Here is a 21076-nt window from a genome sequence, read left to right as displayed (position 1 = left end):
GTCACTGACATCCTGTCCTATGGAGACAAACACTGACAGAATTATCCAATTAAAGTGCAACAAAAACCCTGTGACACCCTCTCTGGCAGAGGACTATGCTAACAAGCCGCTCCCTACAGTCCTGCTATCCCTCATTACCCTGCACAGCTGTAGGCGTTGAGAACAGTTTTGGCTGGCCTACAGGCTCCATAAATGTCTGTGTGTAGCTTGGAGCTTTTAGGAAGAGACAAATACACAAGTTGCTATTTTTCAACTTGAATTTGCCCTGAGGAGAGCCAGTCTTGGGTAAGATTACTGGACTCAAACCTGAACTGGCAGACACAGTACACTGACTTAAAAAGTTGTTCTTGTCATCATTTAGCTGGTCTATATGCATTATGTCCACTTGATATCCTGTATTCACCAGGGGTGGGAATCTCTATTTAAGAACACATTTTTTTTAAATGAACAATTCCAAAATGTATTTTTCAATGATTACTTGCTACTTTTAAAGCATAGCATGTTTGTCCATATTTGAAATAAACTGTCAAAATAATAAGAGTTATAACAAGGTTAACAACAGAAATAATTGACAAAATGCACACACCATGATTACTATTTCCTGTACTGATGGAATACGAATTTATATTCAGTAAAAGTAAAGTTAATTAATCAATTAATTAATTACATTAAATTCATTTAAATGATGATCTGCTAACTTGTTAACACTTGAATAAGTAACTTGCAAGTTGTAGTGAATTTGATGTTACACAATGAACATTGCATTTGCAGATGTAATTAAACAGTTCTCATTGCCTTTTTTTTGTATCATTGAAATCCGATGGTGCCTAGTCTCTGCGTCTGACTCTTATATTTGACACTGTGTATTATTATTATGCTATCTATCTGTTATATTGGCAGACGTGTCACTAACATCGGCAGCTGCATTGGTGAGATGTTTGTGAGCTGTTTTGTCAGTGGGACGTGTTCTGTCCCTTGTTCTGTGTAGGTTTAAACATCTTTTGCAGACAGGCTATGGGGTGTTCATGTGCTTGCTGTGACTGCCACCTATAAGACAAAATAATGACATATTTCACTTTGTGCTTGTACTTGGTCATCAAGAACATTCAGCCGCTGACTGTTGTGTCACCATGAAAGCTACAGTACTGGACAGAGTGCACACACACGACTGTCCTGCTTTCACACAACTAGAGAATATGGCTCCAATTGCAGGCAAACGTGATGAGAATTCTAAAATTCCATTTAAAATGTGCCGTTATTGCCTTTTTTGTATCAAGAAACTTGTTTCAACATGACGTTTTGTTTTGTTTTTTTTAAACAAGGAAAACCCTGCTGCCTCCGTTTTACTGCGGGGTCACTTGATCCATGAATGGATGCCAACTAAACCTGTTCCCTTTGCAGGCAAAGGCCAGACGTTAGCGTTGCAGTGTTGTGATGTTTTCTGGCCAGTGCTTTAATGGCTTATATCTGTTTGGTGGTTCTCCAGATAAAGTACCCACATATAGTATAGGTATGTTGAGCTTACAAAGATATTTTTCCCTCCTTGATCACTTTACTGTGACTCCAGAAAAAGCCAGCCATGTATATTCAGCTTGAAGCTTTTGTTGACTCACAGTTTACAACAACTGCTGCACAAAAACCGCAAAAGCACCCATAGACCTCCCTTTACAAACTCTCAAACTCATCAAATATTTTTTTTAAAAACCTTCAAGTGCACCATTGTTTATTATCAGTGTCTCTTTATTCAGCCATATTCCCAGTCATCCACAAACACTTGGGCTAAAAACAGACAGACCCTTCCCTAAAACCCTTCTGGCTCACCAGTTGTTTATAATGTTGGTGTTTTCAGCCATCAGTTGCCTTCAGCTTCAAGCTAAATATACGTGGCTTGCCCCCATTTGCAGTTACAAAGAAATAATGTGAGAGGGAAAAAGCATTTTTGTGAGCTCAAGACAAAATATCGTTTTTTTTTTAAGTACAGTTTAATGACAAGCACCGGCGGCACGGTGGTGCAGTGGTCAGCACTGTCACCTCACAGTTAGAAGGCTCCAGGTTCCAGCCTTGGCTTGGTCACGGGAAAATGGATGGATGGATGGATAATGTCAAGCAAGGCAGAATTTATACATGAGCACAACGAAAGTAATTGCTGTTTTAATCCACAAATCATGAAATCAATCTTTCTTTTTTCTCCATGACACCTCGAGGATTCCATCCTGTCCTTTTCTCTAAGTCCCTCATGATTTATTTAATTAACGATCAACATCCACTTTGCTGGCTATTGAATTGAACTGAAGATTCATGATGGGCAGCCTTGATGCCAACAACTGAAAATATACAGTAGATGCATGCTTGAAAGCCGAGCAATTACTGTAGGGGACTTGAGGAATTGACTCATTCGGAAGAGTGCAGTTTTAAAGTTACATGACTGACTTATTGTGGTAGAATCCTATAAAAAGCCATTATATTTTGAAGGTGAGAGAAAATGTTTTTCATGTTTAGAGAAGCACAGCCAAGTTTTCACACTTGAGTCTTTTCAAATCAAGGAAAAGGGCACAGTATGAGACACCTTCGCTCCATCGTTGTTTGGGTCTTTAAAGCAACTTCACAAAGAAAGAATAAATTCATTTTGTGGATGAGGGCCAAAAGTCGTCATGGCTGCATGAAAGACGAGCAGCGAGGGGTCTTGTTTACCTAAAAAATAAAAAAAGAAACAGTCTTACAAAAGATCAGAAAAGGAAAAGCTCTATTCACACTTTGTTAGTCATTCAACAGGAAAATAAATAATATGATCAGAGATAAGTTGTTTCAGTCACTTTTCAAGCACAAAGTTAAAAGCTTTCTAAAGTGGTCTCATGTAAGGGTTTCTTTTTGTTTTTTTGTGTAATGTAATAATTTTGCAGTCAGACAAATAATCATTTATCCAGGATACATCATATAGACAAAATTAGTGATGAACTTATCATGATATATGTAGTAAACTGTTTTGTTTTGTTTTTTCCCAGATGCCTTCCCAACCCATGTGAGCACGGTGGCCGCTGCTCTCAGTCTTGGAGCTCCCTCTTCTGCGACTGCTCAGAGACCGGATACTCCGGGGCGACTTGTCACAACTGTTGGTTTCCTATTCTCAAAGCTGCAGTTACACCCTCTGCACATTCTCATATATTCTCTGTGTGTCATTTCATTCAACACACACCTCCTGCACCTACATAGCATTCTTTGCTTTCTCCAACTGACAGCCAAAGCAACAACACAACCTGATTAAACTTGACTTTACAATCGTTGCTGCTATTCTCACCTACATGGATAATTTTTTTTTTTGGTATTACAGACTTGAATAACATTAGGCTGGCTGACTTTAGAGTGACTCTACAGATAGGAGTTTTTCTCTATTGGTGTCATTTTTTGACATCCTGCATCATCACCTTGACATTCGCTATATAGAGACAGCTATATCCGCTACCCCAGAATACTGATTTCTTATTTTTAAGCAGGCAAGCACAGCTCCTCTTTTTATGTGGAGGGAGGAAAAAAGCAAGACAGAAAAAGCATCTCTTGAATTAAAAATAGGGAAAAGTAAGTATGGATTTAGAGCCTTATGTGCCATGAGGCACAAAGAAGATAGGACGTGGGTAAAAATAAGTGGAGTTGTAAAGTCCCTGAGAAGCATCTACAATTTGGAATTTGTCGCTCATCCATGATACATCTCATGTTTGACATCTGATTCCTTTCTATAACCAATAAATCAGTGAAATTGTATTTCCATCCATCCATCATCATCTTCCGCTTATTCCTACACATTAAGGGTCGCGGGGGGGCTGGAGCCTATCCCAGCGTCAACGGGCGAGAGGCGGGTTTCACCCTGGACAGGTTGCCAGTCCATCGCAGGGCCAACATAGAGAGACAGACAACCATTCACACTCACATTCATACCTTTGGTCAATTTAGAGTATCAATCAGCTTTGTCCCCAATTGCATGTTTTGGATGGTGGGAAGAAGCCGGAGAACCCAGAGAGAACCCATGCAGACACGGGGAGAACATGGAGACTCCACACAGAAAGATCCCGTGCCCGAGCCGGGACTCAAACCCGGAACCCTCTTGCTGTGAGGCCACAGTGCTAACCACTGCACCACCGTGCAGCCCCGAAATTGTATTTAAATAGCACATTTCATACATCAAGGTTTCAGAAAGATTAAAAAAATTAAAAGAAAGATTACAGGTGCGCCGTGGCTCTGAGATAGAGTCAGCAAAAAATGATAGGTCGCTGGTTGGATCCTCACTTCCATCCAAGTATCCTTGAGCAAGATACTGAACCCCTAATTTCCCCTGATCACCCTGCAACAGACTGGTGACCCGTCCAGGGTGTATCACACATCTTGCCCAACGTTGGCTGGGATTGGCTCCACCCCCCCCCTCCCCCATGACCCCTCTATCCATCTATCTATCTATCTATCTATCTATCTATCTATCTATCTATCTATCTATCTATCTATCTATTAATTTCTTCTATCTATCTATCTATCTATCTATCTATCTATCTACACACACATATATACTGTATATATAGATAGATAGATAGATAGATAGATAGATAGATAGATAGATAGATAGATAGATAGAAGAAATTAATAGATAGCTAGATACACAAAAACACACATACACATACAAACACACATAAGGCTCAGAAAATCTAAAATATTACAAGGGCTGGGTAACCAAAATCAATACTTTGCCTAATTTAGCTTAATTTGCAATAATCATAATTAGGAGATAAAGTCATTAATTTAAACACTTATTAGATCATAAGATTAACAATCCAACTTCGAGGTAGAAAATCTAAGGCAGGGTTGGAGCAAAAACCAGGACAAGGAAGAAAATTGGGGAACAAGAAAAAAAAAAAACCTCCTTCTTCTTCCAGCCATCTACGAGTCATCCTGCGAGGCCTACAAGCTGATAGGCAGCTCATCGGGCTTCTATTCCATTGATCCAGATGGGAGTGGTCCCTTGAGGGCCACACAGGTGTACTGCAACATGACAGGTGAGAGTTTTTTTTGCCTGTATATTGTCACCTTTACTCTGTTCAACTTTCTTATGGAGCTGTGTGAGCTCATTCAGGCAAGAACACATTGTGATCTATATCTTCTGAGGTATCACCTAAAATGTGACAGAGAGAGAAAGATCCACCATCTTCATGAGGTGTCAGGACAAAAGGAAGTCAGACACAGTTTTTGACACACTGGAGACATATTCATCACTTATTGCTGTCACGACTTCCCAAGATACTTTGTCCTGTGCAAGGTTAATGTGCCATTGACATTACAAAAGGGAGTGCTCCCACCTCTTGCTGTCTTTTTCCAGCAGGTTTTCAATATTCCCTTTATATGGAGATGCCACAACTTGACCTCAATCACAGAGTACATTAGAGATGTAAATAACTCTCAGCTTGACAACCTGATGTCAATATTCACAAAGTAGGGAGGGATTTTCTCTAAGGCAGGGTAAATATGAAGTCCCAATAGGCTTCAGCAAACTAACTTGAGCATGGATTCTTCATGTAAAGTTTTTCTAAAAAAAAAAGAGATTCATTTTGCACACAGAAAGAGATGGAAATATTGTTAGATAATGATGTTATCTGTTGTTTATTGTGAGGAAGTGTGAGGTGTTAGTTTCACTGGTGAGGCAGAAAGGCTGCTTAAGTGTTGCTGGTAAAGCAGTGAAGTCATTAGGCTTTCCATTGATGCAAAAAGTCACCAGCGACGCTAATGAGCTAAGGCGTCTCTCAGATGTATATCAATGATGTTACTCACTGAATGTCCACCTGTCCAGAATTCAAGAACTACTAAAATCTAAATACATTGAAGATTATGTTGATTTTTCCAGTTTCCTGTGTTTTGAATTCACAATGAACGGATTGGAGCCTGACAATGAACCACATGCACCAGCTCACTGTCCAGTTGCAACATCATTGCACAAATGACATTACAGCACAATTACTACAGATTTGCAACTGAATGCAGTTTGTCCTTGTTTTGCATCGGATTGCAGTTATCCATGTGGCCAAGTAAAAATAGCACAGTCGATGTTTTCCAAGCACACAATCACACAATGGCAGAGTGTAGGTGAGCAAAAATAATATCCTCATGAAATCCTGACCGATGAGGTGGAGAAGCATTCTTCAAAACTTCTAGCACGGAATTTAAAATGAAATAGAGAAATTATATTTTGGATTTGATATCCCTGTCGGAAATTAATTAGCGTCTTCAAATGCACACTGTCAGATTGTTTGAAGACGTCATCAGTTGGAGTGAAGGTAAAAAGAGATGTCATAGAATTGAGGAAACTGACACAGGCACATATGTTTCAAGGAGCTTTAAAAACTTATTATTAGTAGCAGTATTAGTAGTAGTAGTAGTAGTGTTGTTGTTGTTGTTATTCAGTGTTTGGAGTAACTCATTACAAAACAGATACAATGATATATTAGCCCTGAGGGAAAAGCAGTAACTTAATGCATTACTTACATAATTTCAGTGGGGTTTTTGCAGTTACTTACTATGAAAGTAACTTGAGTTCCCAACCAAGTTTCTGTAAAAAAAAGCTATTCCAATGCCCAATCCAGAGCTTCACAGCACCGGAGAAAGAAAAAATCAACAGTTGCTGTACCTTTTACTAGTAGTAATATAATGTAACTTATTATTTTTAAATTACACCAAGTGATTTGGAATGTATTACATTTTGAATGTATACTGGTTATGATGAATGTGCTTCAGGTACCCCCTTCTTTCTAAAGAGGATAATATTTTCACTCTAACCACATTGTCTGTAAGTGTACGTGTTTGTGACCTGGACTTTGTTTGTAATAGGATAGAAAAGGAACAGTTTTGCTCCCAAAATATTCATATTACTTCATTTAAATTCATGCAAATAGCACTGTAGCACTTTCCTTGGCAGCACAGTTTGAGCTGTGTTTAATCTTTGTGGTTGCTTTATGAATTACATGGGTCTTTTTAGTCTTATTTGCACACATTTTTTAATTTCACCCTCAGTTTTAATGTTTTTTTTTTTAGATTAGAATTGTTGAAAAATCTCTCACTCTAATGCAATCAAAGGCCCTGTTCAGACAAGGCCTTACCATGCATCCTGAGTGATCCAATTACAAGTGGACAGCTCCAAGTATATGAGTTCACACCTGACATTAGAATGCGTCCCCACATCTGTCTCGAGTGACCACTTGTGATCAGATCTCACTTCTCCACTCTATATGCAAATAAACACACATTGTTTTCATTTGCAAAAGACCAAATGTCCTGTTGTTTTCTTTTACCAGCGGGAAACAGCAACACACTTCCCATGTCTACCCTGCCGTAAATTAAAATAAGAATAAGAAATGGTAACAATGTAGACTGGGCTGTGTTCCAGGCAAACCAAATCACCCAAGATATTTGAGACACTCCTCAGCTGAGAAAGCAAATTTGTACTTGGTTTATTCATAATCCCTGGCCATGGTTTTGCAATCAATGCCCATGGATTTCTAAAGCGGTGGTGGGCTGCTGCATCCCACTGTCTCCAGAATGAAACAGCACTCTCTTGTTTACAACAAACCCTGTGGCTCCAGGGAAAGTTGGCAACATAAACAATATGATCACCGAGCAGCTTCCCAGGCCCCGTTAGCAAATCCAGGGGCAAAGATAATGAATCTGAGAGAATGGTTTATAAACCGTGTGCATCAATTCGTTAACTGAGATTATGGACCCAGGGCATGGCGTGTCTATTTAACATCAGACTGGCTTATATTATAAGAACATTTCTGATAAATCTGATGTTTCTCTGGTATCATACTCCACATCTGTATTAAAGTAAATAAAATATCAAAAAGATAGATTATTCCTTTCACAAAAAGATATATGCATTGTGTAGACGCAGCAAAAATATCACAACATTTGGAAACATTGGATTGCGGGTTACAAATTGTAGCTTAGTATAACATGGTAATAAAAGGAAAATAGTATGACAAAGACACAAAAGATAACACATATGTAATATCCATGTATATATCCAGTTAGAAACATGTAAACGCATTGTAGCATGAATGAGCCGGATAAGGTTCATCAGGGGGAAGCCCACTGATACGATGGCAGAACTGAGTTGTAGATGTCAGTGTGGCACAACCAATAAGAAGTAGTCAGCCTTTGCTGTGGTAATATTTAGGTCGCACTGTGCTAACCCACTCATAACAAAATGATTGTGCCAGTGAAATACAGTATTTGGATTTTTTTTTTTTTAAGGCGATATGATGACATTTATGAGGTGAAAAACCAGATGTTAATACCATCGTGACAACCAAAATGTCACTTTGGGAATTACATGATTGTGGGGATAATGGCAACCATTCTTCATGAGCATTCTATCAGCCAACTGTTATCATGTAATAACTGAGCTTGAATGTAATTGGCATTGAATGTCCTGACATGAATGGTGGTCACCTGACCTCACAAACAGGGATTAGAATATGGCTGCAATGAGTGTCTGGTACAGATAATATACTTTATGTCACTGTGATTATTATATTATTGGGGGTCAGGATTCTAATTGAGGGGCTGCGCGGTGGTGCAGTGGTTAGCACTGTGGCCTCACAACAAGAAGGTTCCGGGTTCGAGTCCCGGGCAGGCGCGGGATCTTTCTGTGTGGAGTTTGCATGTTCTCCCCGTGCCTGCGTGGGTTCTCTCCGGGTACTCCGGCTTCCTCCCACCGTCCAAAGACATCAAGTGAACCACCAGGGTGAACCCCGCCTCTCGCCTGTTGATGCTGGGATAGGCTCCAGCGACCCTTAATAGAAAGGAATAAGCAGAAGAAAATGGATGGATGGATGGATTGTAATTGGGTGGCTATGTCCAGCTGTACGCAGCTCGCCCACACAAACAACTGCAGTGCTGCTATGGCCAGCCTTGCCATGTTCACTTATTATGAGTGATTTTGACAGTGGTTTTTCTGGTTTGTTGTGTTCTTTCATAGCCTGGAGGTATTATGTTTTCGAGTTGATGATCTGGCCACAATATCTCTAGAAATACAAACTTACATTTGGACTCAAGAATAAACTGAAAAGGTGTTGGTGCTCAAAGTTCACTTTAATTTTAAATAAACGTGATATCTCAGGAATACCTTGAGGAAATGTCTGCATATGTTGTGCTAATATCCACTGGGACTCAAGGAAGATCTGAAAAAAATGTGGTGGTTTAGGTCACAGTGACAGAGGGGTACACAACTGTAATGTGCTACTTCCAGACTTGGACCTCTTTCTAAGGTGCAATGGCTTCTTTGGGCTTTCTTCCTGTGTCTCCTGTCTCAAGTAAAACAACCTCTTCTTACTAAAGTTTTCTTACTCTTTTCATCAAAAATTGATTTTTCTAAAGAATGGCTGTCTCTTTAAAGCCACTTTACCAGTTTTCAACAAATATTCTGACAGTCACCAATGCTGTCTTATTTGTTTATGACTGAAAACAGAATTCACACTCTCAAGAGCACACTTATGCAAATTTGAGGCTTGCATGTTTGGGTAAAATCTTTGGTTATTGTGTTTTTCTGGAAAACAAACAGCATTAATCAGTTTACTTGCTTTTTATTTTAGAGGAGAGGACAGCTATTGCAATGAGTCCATGCTAAAAATGCAGTTTTATATTTTGAGAAAAAGTTGAGAAATCTGAGTTTATGTTAACAGATGAAACTGAATACCTGTGGATTTATGTTGATAGATCGATGTTTTTCTTTTAGAGGAGAAGGTGTGGACAGTGTTGAGCCACAACAGCACGGTTCCAGTCAGAGTCCAGGGCTTCTCTCTTCAGAGACCGCATGTAATGGCGTTCAACTACAGCATCTCCGCCCAGCAACTGCACGCCATTGTATCAAGGTCTGACCACTGTCAACAGGAAGTGGTTTACAACTGCAGGAAGTCCCGTCTCTTCAATACAAAAGGTGAGTTTTATTTTGCTCTGAGTATTGAATGTTCACTGATGGTGTCTGTTGACTGACACGGTAAAACCTAAATAAGAGCACTGGAAGAGAGAAGTTAACAATGATTTATTCAGCTGAGATTTAGAGCAAACAAGATTATAATCATGACAAACATCAAAGAAGAGGAAATTCTTTTCCACCAAGGACAAGGTCCCCATGATCAAAGCAGTTCCAGCTAGCGAACCTATCCTCAACCTTGAGAATGCTTAACTGCTCTACAAATTAGTGTGTTCTGGACTGTTTGTTGTGTCGAACTGGACTGAGCTAAACCTTGCGACTGCCAGTCTGTTTGGTCCAAAGGCAGAGAAACGGTGAGCAGCATCCAGTGTGTCGAGGCCTAGTCATGTGTGTTGTGGCACTAGAATTGCTGTGGATCTGGAGACCTATATAGATTTATAATACAGTGAGATGATAATGTGGCTCTGCGGGGGCTCCCTGGCCCACTTGGGTCTACATTGGATCAGTGGCTCAACAGTCACCCCTTATTTTTAGAGTGGCGCTGATGAAAGTAAGTTTCTCACTCATTTCCTCCATTAATGTTTCAGAGACGTTTCAAACCAAAAAAACGATGAGCAAATGAATCATGAAAATAAAAAAAGATTTATTGGGCACAAAGCAATAAGAGGAATATGAAGGAAAAGACAAAGACACAAGCCTGTGCTCATGACCGTCTTCAGAGTTAAGGAACTGCTCACCACATCAACCATTGTAAACTACAGTATACTACAGCTTAAAAAGACATTTTGTGAACAGTGGAACATTTTGTTGTAGTTACTTGCCGACTTGTCACTGATGAGAAATTGAGGAAGGCGACTGTATCAGGAAAATAGAGAAAGAGGGCAGTAAAGGTAGAGAGAAAGAAGGAGGCATTCGTGGATGGGCAGCAAAATCACCCTTGTTACTGAATTAAGGGACATGTAAGTTTATTCTTTTTTTCCCTTCTTCATGCCTATTTGCACAAAAACACAGCAAAGATTTCTCTTCATCAAGGAATCAAAGGGGAATAAAATGAGTGGAATAAAATGACCTTGATTATTTCAGTAGGATTATGGAAAGGAAAACCTTGTAACCAAGTATGCTTTGCAAAAAGGAACGGCCATTTTCCTTCATGAATTTAAAAGGATCCCCACCAGTCTCTTAAAACTGAAATAGGGTAGGGAAAAAATATGACTGAATTTATTCTAGACATCCAAGCCATTTTTCATGACAGGGGGAAACCCACTAGACATTGTTGACTTGTTGAAGAATAGCAAGACATCTTGCAATGATTTGGTCTGTTATTTCTGCTTACCTTATCTGGGTTACTTACCATCTACTTGAAGGAGCATAACACTCCTCTCTCCTCTCCAGCCTGTTTTTCTTTCTATTTTCTCTTTGTTGTCCATTTTGGAGAAGCTAGCTGACACTGACAATAACGCTGTTGGATGATGATGTCAGTGAGGTGTAACCATGGCAACTGAAGCAGTATTCAAATTGAAATCTTCAGGTAGGGGGACAACCTAAGAGGCTTTATGCAATGCTTCTCAATGAATGCCTCAGATTAGGACTTCTTTTTTTTTTTTGCTTTAGGGACAAACACAGTATATAATATATTTTAATAACGTGAAATCCAGCTGTGTAACAGAGTTTGCTGCTAAATGGCTGGATGGCCTAGAAATACTATGAGCATTGATGACAAACGTTTTTTTTTTTTTTAATTCTTATTCAATGTACCGTTATCTTATTATCTTCACTTAAAAACCAATGCAAGTTTTACCTTGACGGTTGCGTAAGCTGTCCTTGGATAGCCCTGAAATAGAATGCACTGGGGATAGCTTCAATCAAAGCATTGAGTTAGTTACAATAGTCAAGCTTTTTCCGGGGCTACCACTCTGTAGTATAATTCTTAAGAAAAACATTTTTACATCACAAAGCAAACAGAAATTATTAATCTTATTACTTGGCAATGTTCTGTTGTCCACTCTAAAAGACATTCCTTTAAACTACAGCTGTTAGGCTAGATGCTAACTTGCTAGATACAAACTCACACACACTCATACATCGATGGTGTAGATAGCAGGAGCAATTAGGAGGTCAGTATCTTGTTCAAGGACACGTACTTGTTCAACTCAATGGGGATAACACTAGTGGACTAGGATGTTACCTTTGCCTTGCAGAGCATAAACTGTGTTTTGAAGCAGCCATGCTAACTCTGTTTGGTCTGCATGCCCCATAGCACAACATATCTATTTCTACAGAGATCTTGTCATTTTAAATTTTAATTTTATCATGCACAAATTATTAAGTACACTTCCACTTCTGCACTTTGTTGAGGAAGAATAAGCTAGTTGGTGCAACTGAATCTAGCAGCTGGTCTTGCTCACCACGACCATGAGCAAGTCCCTGCAGGGTTGTAGTATGTTTTTAGCTGAAATCAAAGTTTCTGTTGTTATAAATGGAGGTGTTTGGACGGTTGTTTTTTTTTCTTGTGAGCCATCAGTTGCCATTAGCTGCCAGCTAAGTATACCTGGCTGGCACTGTCTACATTGTGGATTCAGAAAGAAATATGGGAGCGGCAAATTGGGAAAAATGTCTTTGTGAGCTTGAGAAAACTGTTTGTGAGTACTGAAAAGGTATAAAACAGTTCTGAGTGCAGTATTGTTTAAATGCCCAGAAGACCTTGTTGCTTGATAAGGGAAAAAAAAGAGAGAAAAAAAAGCACTTGCTACGAAAAAATACAGATGATGATTCGCATGTCTGATGCACTGAATATGGTCAGTATAGGTGCTCCAGTTGGTTACTATGATTATTGACATCATTTCAATGAGCCTTTCTATACTAGTGTAGCTCACCAGGGATGGATCGGTGTTACTTTCCAAGCAAACTGATTTTCAAAGGTTTGCAGGTTAAATTAACTCTGAACTGCCACCAGGACAAGCCCATAAATGACTAGATTTGTGTGAAGGGGATATGAGAGATGTCTTTTTTCCTCGATATAGACATCTGCTGTTTGCGCATTACTTAGACATCAACATCCCCTTTCACTACTTCACAACATATTTAATTATTGCATTTACCATACTAATTTACAGGGACGAAAACAACAGCAGCTGTTCCAGCCTACTGGATAAGATGCAGGCATGAGCCAGGAACACCTGAGGTCACTTCCAGCCTTCCGCCTCCAGTTATGGAGTTAACCTTACATTCCTGTAGTATAGGTTAACATATCAGGTGCCAGCCATCAGTCCCTCCTGTTTACTTAGGACATAGATTTTCATTGTCATTTCCTATTCTTTCAACAGTGTCCAGTGTATTTCCATTCAACACAGGGGAAACACATTTATTCCTTACATGGCAGTGTAATCATAAACCATGCCAGCATCATCCTGCTCATGTGACATTTTGCTATTTTGAAATGTGTTTCACAGCATATTCTTTTTTCATTTTGGATTCATTTAAGTTGTTTTTTTTTTTTCAATAAAACCAACAGATGTTCTTCATGAGCAACAAAGCTTCTTTAACACCTTTACATATGTGTTTGCAACTGGCTGGCCTGGCTGGAAGTATGGTATACAGCAGTCATTAAATTTGAACTTTGCATTATTTTTTACATTCATTTATATAATATTCATACAAATAACTCCTACTAAGGCTATGATGACCCCCCCCCCCCCTGCCAAAAAAAAGAGGAACTATTGATTATTGCTATTTTTGTGTGTGCACCTCAGAGCCTGAATAGCATTTCAAACGTGCTGCAGAATGATATGGATACAGACAGTCAAGGACAGAAATATAGAGACAATAGACAACAAAGAAACACACAATTAAGAGGTGTTATTTTCAACCTCTGAATTGTAAATGGTGGCTTGCATGCTAATGTCGCTTCATTATTTCTTGTCCTGGCTGCACTGCCTGACTGTCATTGTCATCAAGTAGGTTTCTCTCATTTTGGTCTAAATAAGGCATCGGAATTAGTAATGACTCATCCTATTCAGAGCAGTTGCAGGTGGTCTTGGCATCTCATATAGCCTCAGACGCTGTGATTTAGATCAAATGACATTTGTATCAGTACACAAAAATGATGCCTAATGTAGCTTTAATGTATGCTGGATAGGAAGAAAGCATGGTAGCATGTGACGCTTGATTATGTGTAGTGACATGAAGCTTAATGGGCTTTCCCTTCATGTTCCTTTTGTGTGTGTGTGTGACAGATGATTGAAGTGGAAGCATTTAACCTCATAGAGGAGGAAATGAATCGTGCTTTTACGGCTTTGTTGTAGCCTCATTTCCAATCACACACAGCTTGTCAGGTAACATTTTGTGGCCCTCCAATTCATTTTCCTGAAGCAGTTTGTGGTAAAGAACTGTGATAACTGTAAAATGTTATCCAGTGACTCATTGGCCCGACGTCAACTAGGAAAAGGTGGTAATATGCTAGTAATTCTCCTCACAATTTGAGAGAAAACTCTTATTTTTTTTCTTTTGTGCTTTGCTTCAAGTTTGTGATCATGCTTTAACAGGACACACCAAAAATTTGGGAAATACGCTCACTGTGCATCATTTTTAGCCATACAAACACGTAAATACCCTTCTGTCCTCTCACCAGACAGCTGACTGCTTATCAGCAAAGGTGTTAGCAGTCGGACAGAAGAGAAAGTTGCCTTAAAAGTCATCAAATACTCTTTTTTCCTAAACGATCTTTGAGTGTGTTCATCAAACTAGGGTAGTGCTTAACATGAACTATGAAAAATAGATCTGTTGAAAATTATAAGGTGTTTTCTTTGTGACTTTTCTCCCAACTCCACAAAATGAGTGTACCCCATTATACAAAGAAACTCATTTTAAACTGTTGTTAAGAGGACCCCATCATTATGCAGCTTTGCTTGCTCACACTGACTGAAATAAAGCCTTATTAATGCCCTCTCAGTGTGTGATTTTGAATGGCATATTGGTGTGACATGTAAAGCAACAGGGTCCTCATCTGTATGTGACCATGTCCCACTGCTTTGGCTCTCCCTTTTACGCAGACATTGATTCAGCTCTGTTTCTTCTGTTGATGGCGCTCCTATGGATGGACCGTCAGCCAAGTCATCATGAGATATTTATGATCAATGTAACATTTCTGTGTGTACATCAGTAAGAGAGTTTTAAGTTTTCAGGCCCAGCAGATAAAGTCAACATCTCTGTAACCAGTTGGTGTGGGCTGCACACCACCTATCTTGTTGGTCGGTACCAGCAGCTCGGTCAGGCACCATCATATGACTCACAGGATTTACTTTATTGTAACAACCTGAAAAAGAACCATCTCTGGGAGAGTAGAGGTCATCAACCCAGACATAAATGTTAGCTCTCTCTTGCCACTTACTCTATCTGCTGGGAGTTTCAAGCAATTATTGAAATGGCAGTCGCCACAGTCAAGTAATCTAATCTCTAATTAAACCTCTAACAACTCCTGAGGAGCAGGTTGGCCCTTCGCATGGCAGTGTCTGCCATCAGTCTATGAATGTGTGTTTTAATGGGCTAATGCGAGTGTTTGGTAAAGTGCTTTGAGTGGTTCGGCAGAAAGTGCAGTATAAATGTATTCCATAGGAGTTCACTTTTCCAGAGTACTGTATTGGATTGAGACCGACTGACTGGTGTGTCATTGTAGATGGCAGCCCTCAGGCCTGGTGGCTGGACCGACACGGAGAGAGGCGAAGCTACTGGGGAGGCTACCTGCCCAGGATTCAGCAGTGCTCCTGCAGTCTGGAGGAGAACTGCATGGACATGAACTACTTCTGCAACTGTGATGCTGACACAGAAGCATGGTACCAGACGTAAACAATCCCAGGCAATTCATCGTTTATCCCATCACACCATGAAGTGTTTTGGATGGTGTGATGATCTAATTAGACTATTTCTTTGACCACAAAGCCTTAATGTTCCAGTGTTTACTCCAAAATGATTGATTATAGCTTATAGCTAATAGAACATTAATGAAAAAACAAATTCAAATTTTCAAGCTTTGAATGAAAAAGAAATGTATTTGCTTTGGTGTATTCAACACTATGAATATCTTTGCATTTTGTTTGTTAATCCACAGCAATGCTACCCTGGATTCAGCTCAGTTTGCATATTTCCAGAGGCACTTGTCTAAATTGTGATAGATTGCTCCCTTTTAATGTGTTTACTCTGCATTCTGTGCTAATGCAGATGAATGAAGGCCCTTAACCGGACCCCCAAAAGGCCATCTTGCTCCTCAGGGCTATATGGTATTATTTATTTATTTTCTCTCTCTTTTTTTTTCTTTTTGTCTGTCACAGGGCCAAAGACAAAGGAATTCTCTCGTATAAAGACCACCTACCAGTGAGCAAGATAGTGATTGGAGATCTCAACAGAACAGGCTCACAGGCCATCTACCATGTTGGCCCTCTGCGTTGTTATGGAGACAGTAGGTGATCACCTCAATATTGACACAACTGTGCCAGATTTAGTAGCAGGAGGAGGTCTTGATCTCCTGCAATTCTGCTGGTCAGTCCAACAGTGTTCTATAGATACCACTTTACATCCAAGAGTGAGCTGTAGGCTGTAGGCAGCCACTCGTATCAGTCAAAATCTCAAATTCTCTCATTATGTCTCGTAGATAAATGAAATACCTGTTACGTTATTGTGATATATTGGTTTTAGAGGTGTCATAGGGTGCCTTACTGTTTTCTCTGTGTGGGTTCACTCTTTGTGTCCAGTCATGTCATTTTCATTGCTAAAGTTGTTCATTATTTGGCAAGGCATTACCTGTCATATGACGCTATGCACACTTCATGTAACTCACACATTAAGACATCTTGTTTTTCCTGCCTTGACACAAACTCTGGCAAAAGGCTGAGAGGCTGTTTCTTTTCCTTTTAAAAGAGATAAACAAAAAGCTCTGTATAACCATTTTCCTTGGGGGACCATAGGCCTAATTCCTCTCTCCACCCTCACAGACTTCACTGTTGTTTCCCGGTCAGTGATTGAGTGGGAGAGGCTGTAAGGGCTTGAAATGCTATAATTAGGACAGTGCTCTTATGTTACCCTCACACCAACAAGAAGTCCATGTTTCACAACAAACTTTTTTATTTGCAAAATTACAAACATTCAAAGAAGCAATGTGTCATACATTTTCCAGTGAGAAAGTAACAGGAAAGAAACAAATAAAATAAAGATAAGAAAAGATGCCAGGCGTCAACATAAAGAGGTTTAATATATGCCAACAAAATAACTTCATTTTGTTCTTGAAGCATAAAATGATATTTATTTGTAGCTTATTTACATGTAATGTGTGTGTATAAAGATTATAAAACACTTTTTTTTTTTTTAGATAATGTGTCATTCTGATCCTTAACAAATCAAAAGACACATTTTCTAACTAAGCATTATATTCACAGAGTCTTTCACACTTACAGGAAACCCTCTGGTAACCACGGTAACCAGTATATTGTGCTACAATGCTGTAAACTGTGGGCCGTTCCCTCAGGTAACAGCTGTAGAACTGCAGACATATACGGTAGTTAGGTTGCAGCAAAGGCTTAGCGTGTTGGTGGTAGAGCTCATATGCATTTGACACTGGGACGACCTTCAGTTTAGATTGGAATTGGACAACGCAGTAACAGACAACTTGCTGAGCCATATTGACAATGACCTGTCAGCAAAAAGAACATGTTTATTCCCTCGAGTTGGAAACACTCCCTCATTGGTCTTAAGTGCATTGCATTCACGGACGACTACTGAGTTACAACGTTGTCATCTTTTTGTAATGAAAAACCACTCCAAGTAGAGATTGAGAATTATTTGGGAGGTCATACCAATTAACAGCCTGCCAGGAAAGGTGACTTCTAAAAGGTTGGTGTGAATCAGTATACTTTGTCCTTGCTACAGAAATAGCAGCTTTTTCTGTCTGGTCAAATACAGAAAGCAATTGTTTTAGACTTGCAAATGCAAATGCTGAGTATGAGCTGAATTTTTTATGAATGATTTTCAGCGTCACACTGAAGCTTCAGCTCTCCCTCTGGTCCAGACTGTCTTTGGAAAATCACTGATCTCACTGCAGCATTGTCAGACAGTGTAACCTCTTAGACCCAGACAGGAGCCCCTTAGGGATTTTGATGTACTCCTCCGAGTGGATCAACCAGATGATCTGAAAATTTGTTGAGAAATGCCTTAGGAACTTAGTGATGAGTTGCTGTGAAGACTGACTGGCTGAAATGCATTGGCAGAGTGGCCCTATATATCAGGAAACTGTTGAAAATATAGTCCACATGCTCAGATGTTTCTCAAGCTTCACACATTTGTTGAGAGCCCGAGCCTGAAGACACCTACAAGCTGAAATGAAGTGGTCTAACCTAGTGGTTATAGTAAGTAAGCCTGATTTAACAAACATCATCTGATTTACATCAAAATCACACTGTTGTCTCTTCATGTGATGTAAAGCAACATGATATCAAGTAAGTGTGTATTCTCTAGCGCTACCTAGTCTAGACTGGAAGCTGTATGTGCACCACAATCTTGCACAAGTGTGCCATTGTGCACAAGTGTGTGTGTGCACAATGGCTCTTCCACAAGTCTGCTCCTTCATTCAAGATCCAATATTATCAGGTCTCACCTGCCTCTCACTCTACTGAACAGCCATACACAGTGATGTGGGTGGGGGAGGGAGGACCCGCTCATCACTGCCTACAGTTTCAATTAGGGATGAATAACACAAATATTGGGGGCCGAAAGTTCACCTTGACAGAGTTATGCATTCAGTGAACATTCTCTCGTTATGTGATGATACATATTTTCTCTGAGTAGAAAAAAGGGGTGTCAAAAAGTATGACATTATTATATTGTCACCTTAGGGAGAAGGTTGGGAAACATTGTCCAGTGGCCAGAGGTAGACCTCTCTCTGACACATTTAGTTTCACTAATCACAAGCAATGGAAAAACTTTATCATAACTCAAATCATGTAACAATTTATCTTCTATTGTTGCATTTAAGTGCTGATTTCTATTCTCTGCCTTTTTCTTTAACATTCTTTGCTTTCTTCTTTGCTTTCTGTCTTTTTTGTTCATGGTACAGTGTTCTCATTTTGCTAAGAGCAGCTAGGGAATGTTTCATAGTTTTCCTCAGCAATATGTAGAACACCCTTATGTTTTCTTTTTAATCCAGAGTACGTTTTTACTGTATTTATATCATACTCTTCCTAGTGTCATAAGAAAGACAACCAGAGAGATGACAGGAAAACATGTCAAGACAAATGAAGTTCACCTAATTAAGAAAAAAAATCCTTTCGATTCACTACCTTTCGTTTTCTTTCTGTTGTAGTGTCTATATGGAACGCTGCCACTTTCTACCAAGACTCCTCCTACATCTACTTCCACACCTCACAGGCTGAGCCCGCCTCTGATATCTCCTTCTACTTCAAAACTAGTTCTCCTGCAGGAGTGTTTCTTGAGAACCTGGGCCTTAAGGACTTCATCAGAGTGGAGCTCAGCTGTAAGTGGAGATAAGCATCATACATAATTTTACCATGCACACATTATATAGGAAGGACAGTGGAAAAGGCTTGTAGCTCACAAGAAAGAAAGAAAAAAAAAGAAGAAGATATTTTCTGCTTTTCTCAGATGGAGAGCTACCGGTACTATAGATGGCAGGTTAATTTCCCAGAGAAGGCAGCTGTCAGGGCTGTGCTGCATGATGTATTCCTAATGACACAGTCAACACTTCTGTAATGCTGTTAGGGCTGACTTTCAAAGCCTTCCTTACCACTACCATGCTGAAATCCATAAGGAGTGCACCAGAATGAATAAAGAATTTTTTATTGAGGTTATAGTGGGTGTCGATGTTAAGTACTTGTAGTGCTTTATATTGATTCAAACACAAATATTTCTTTGAGTATTCCCTCGAACATTTGTGACAGTGGCACCCATGGTATTACAAACACCTCTCAAAAAGGGTAATTGCTCATTTTTACCAATTGATATGCATGACTTTCCCTTACCCTTAGAACAAAAATTCCATAACTATGTTTTCACTGAAATTTCTATTTTTATATAAAACAAAAATTCCAGGCATGAGAATTGTATTTTTTCAAATTCCATGACTTTTCAAGTTTGTTTTTTTTTTACCTTGTTTGTGAAGCCTGTCGGTACTATTTTACATGATGCTAGAAAAAGTCGAATCATCGTGTCAGCTTTTAAAACAAATATAAATGTTTTATTATGTTTGTGGCAAACAATATTGTATGAGACTTGCACATCTTATTTCACAAGATAATCTTCAAAAAGAAACAGCACTTGTGTGATTTTTTTTTTTTTTCCCTTTTGAAGCATCTCCAAAGCTAACATTATGCTATGAACACGCTTCATTTGCAGACGCATGACTTCAATACCACCACAATTAGACTCATTCTTCTTCTGTTCTTGGGGTGATGATGTTCAACATCTACAACAACGTCTGCTGTCTCATGTTTCGACTGTATGGAACCACTGTCTTCAAGACACTTGAATGCTTTCAAAGATTCAAGTTTGGCTTCTACTGATGTATTTTATGCTATAAAAGAAATCGTTAGAATTTCTTAAGTTTCTGATTACCACTGACATTCTTTACAGAAATCTCATACATTTGGAAATGAAGGAAATGGACATTTAACAACTGTTTCAATTAATTAGTATACTCTTACATGTAAAAGGATAAAATTGAACAATATTGGCATGCTAGGAGTGCAGGTACCAAAGAAAGTAGCATGCTAATGTGTTTAATTAGGAATGCAATGGAGTCTCTGGGTTCTTCCGATTATATAATGGATATCAGGGGCATGAGCTTGTATTTATCAGCCAGTATAATAACACAGAGAACATTTGCATGACAAATAGAGCTACTTCAAGCAGCGGTAGATTTGTTTAGATATTACAGGGAGATGAAATCGATGTGACAGTGCTGATTACAGATTTTGATTACAGCCTTGTTGACAAGCCTGAGTGAGGAGTTCTCAGGATATATGGAGCCCCATTGTGTATGCACAGATCTGAGTTGGTTCAAACAATTTAAAAATATGGTATTTACCACCACTTTAGCAGTTCTCATTTGTTCTCAGG

General features: G+C 39.3%; 1 protein-coding gene across 1 annotated transcript in view; it reads left to right on the top strand.

The window, feature by feature from the left end:
- Positions 1-21076, top strand: part of LOC147252456 (contactin-associated protein-like 5) — a 93253-nt gene that overhangs the window by 55368 nt on the left and 16809 nt on the right. The window contains exons 11-16 of the mRNA XM_086220771.1: positions 3003-3109; positions 4917-5036; positions 9764-9964; positions 15633-15789; positions 16285-16412; positions 19305-19475. Of these exons, the coding sequence (XP_086076897.1) occupies positions 3003-3109; positions 4917-5036; positions 9764-9964; positions 15633-15789; positions 16285-16412; positions 19305-19475 (884 nt within the window). The remainder of the gene's footprint in view (positions 1-3002; positions 3110-4916; positions 5037-9763; positions 9965-15632; positions 15790-16284; positions 16413-19304; positions 19476-21076) is intronic.

The sequence above is a fragment of the Aulostomus chinensis genome, chromosome 12 (genome assembly GCF_037954235.1).
Source record: "Aulostomus chinensis isolate RoL2024-O1b breed Wild chromosome 12, RoL_Achi_v1.0, whole genome shotgun sequence".
NCBI classification, from domain to species: Eukaryota; Metazoa; Chordata; class Actinopteri; order Syngnathiformes; family Aulostomidae; genus Aulostomus; species Aulostomus chinensis.
The sequence above is the reverse complement of the archived record's forward strand: the minus strand, read 5'-3'. Positions and strand labels throughout refer to the sequence as shown.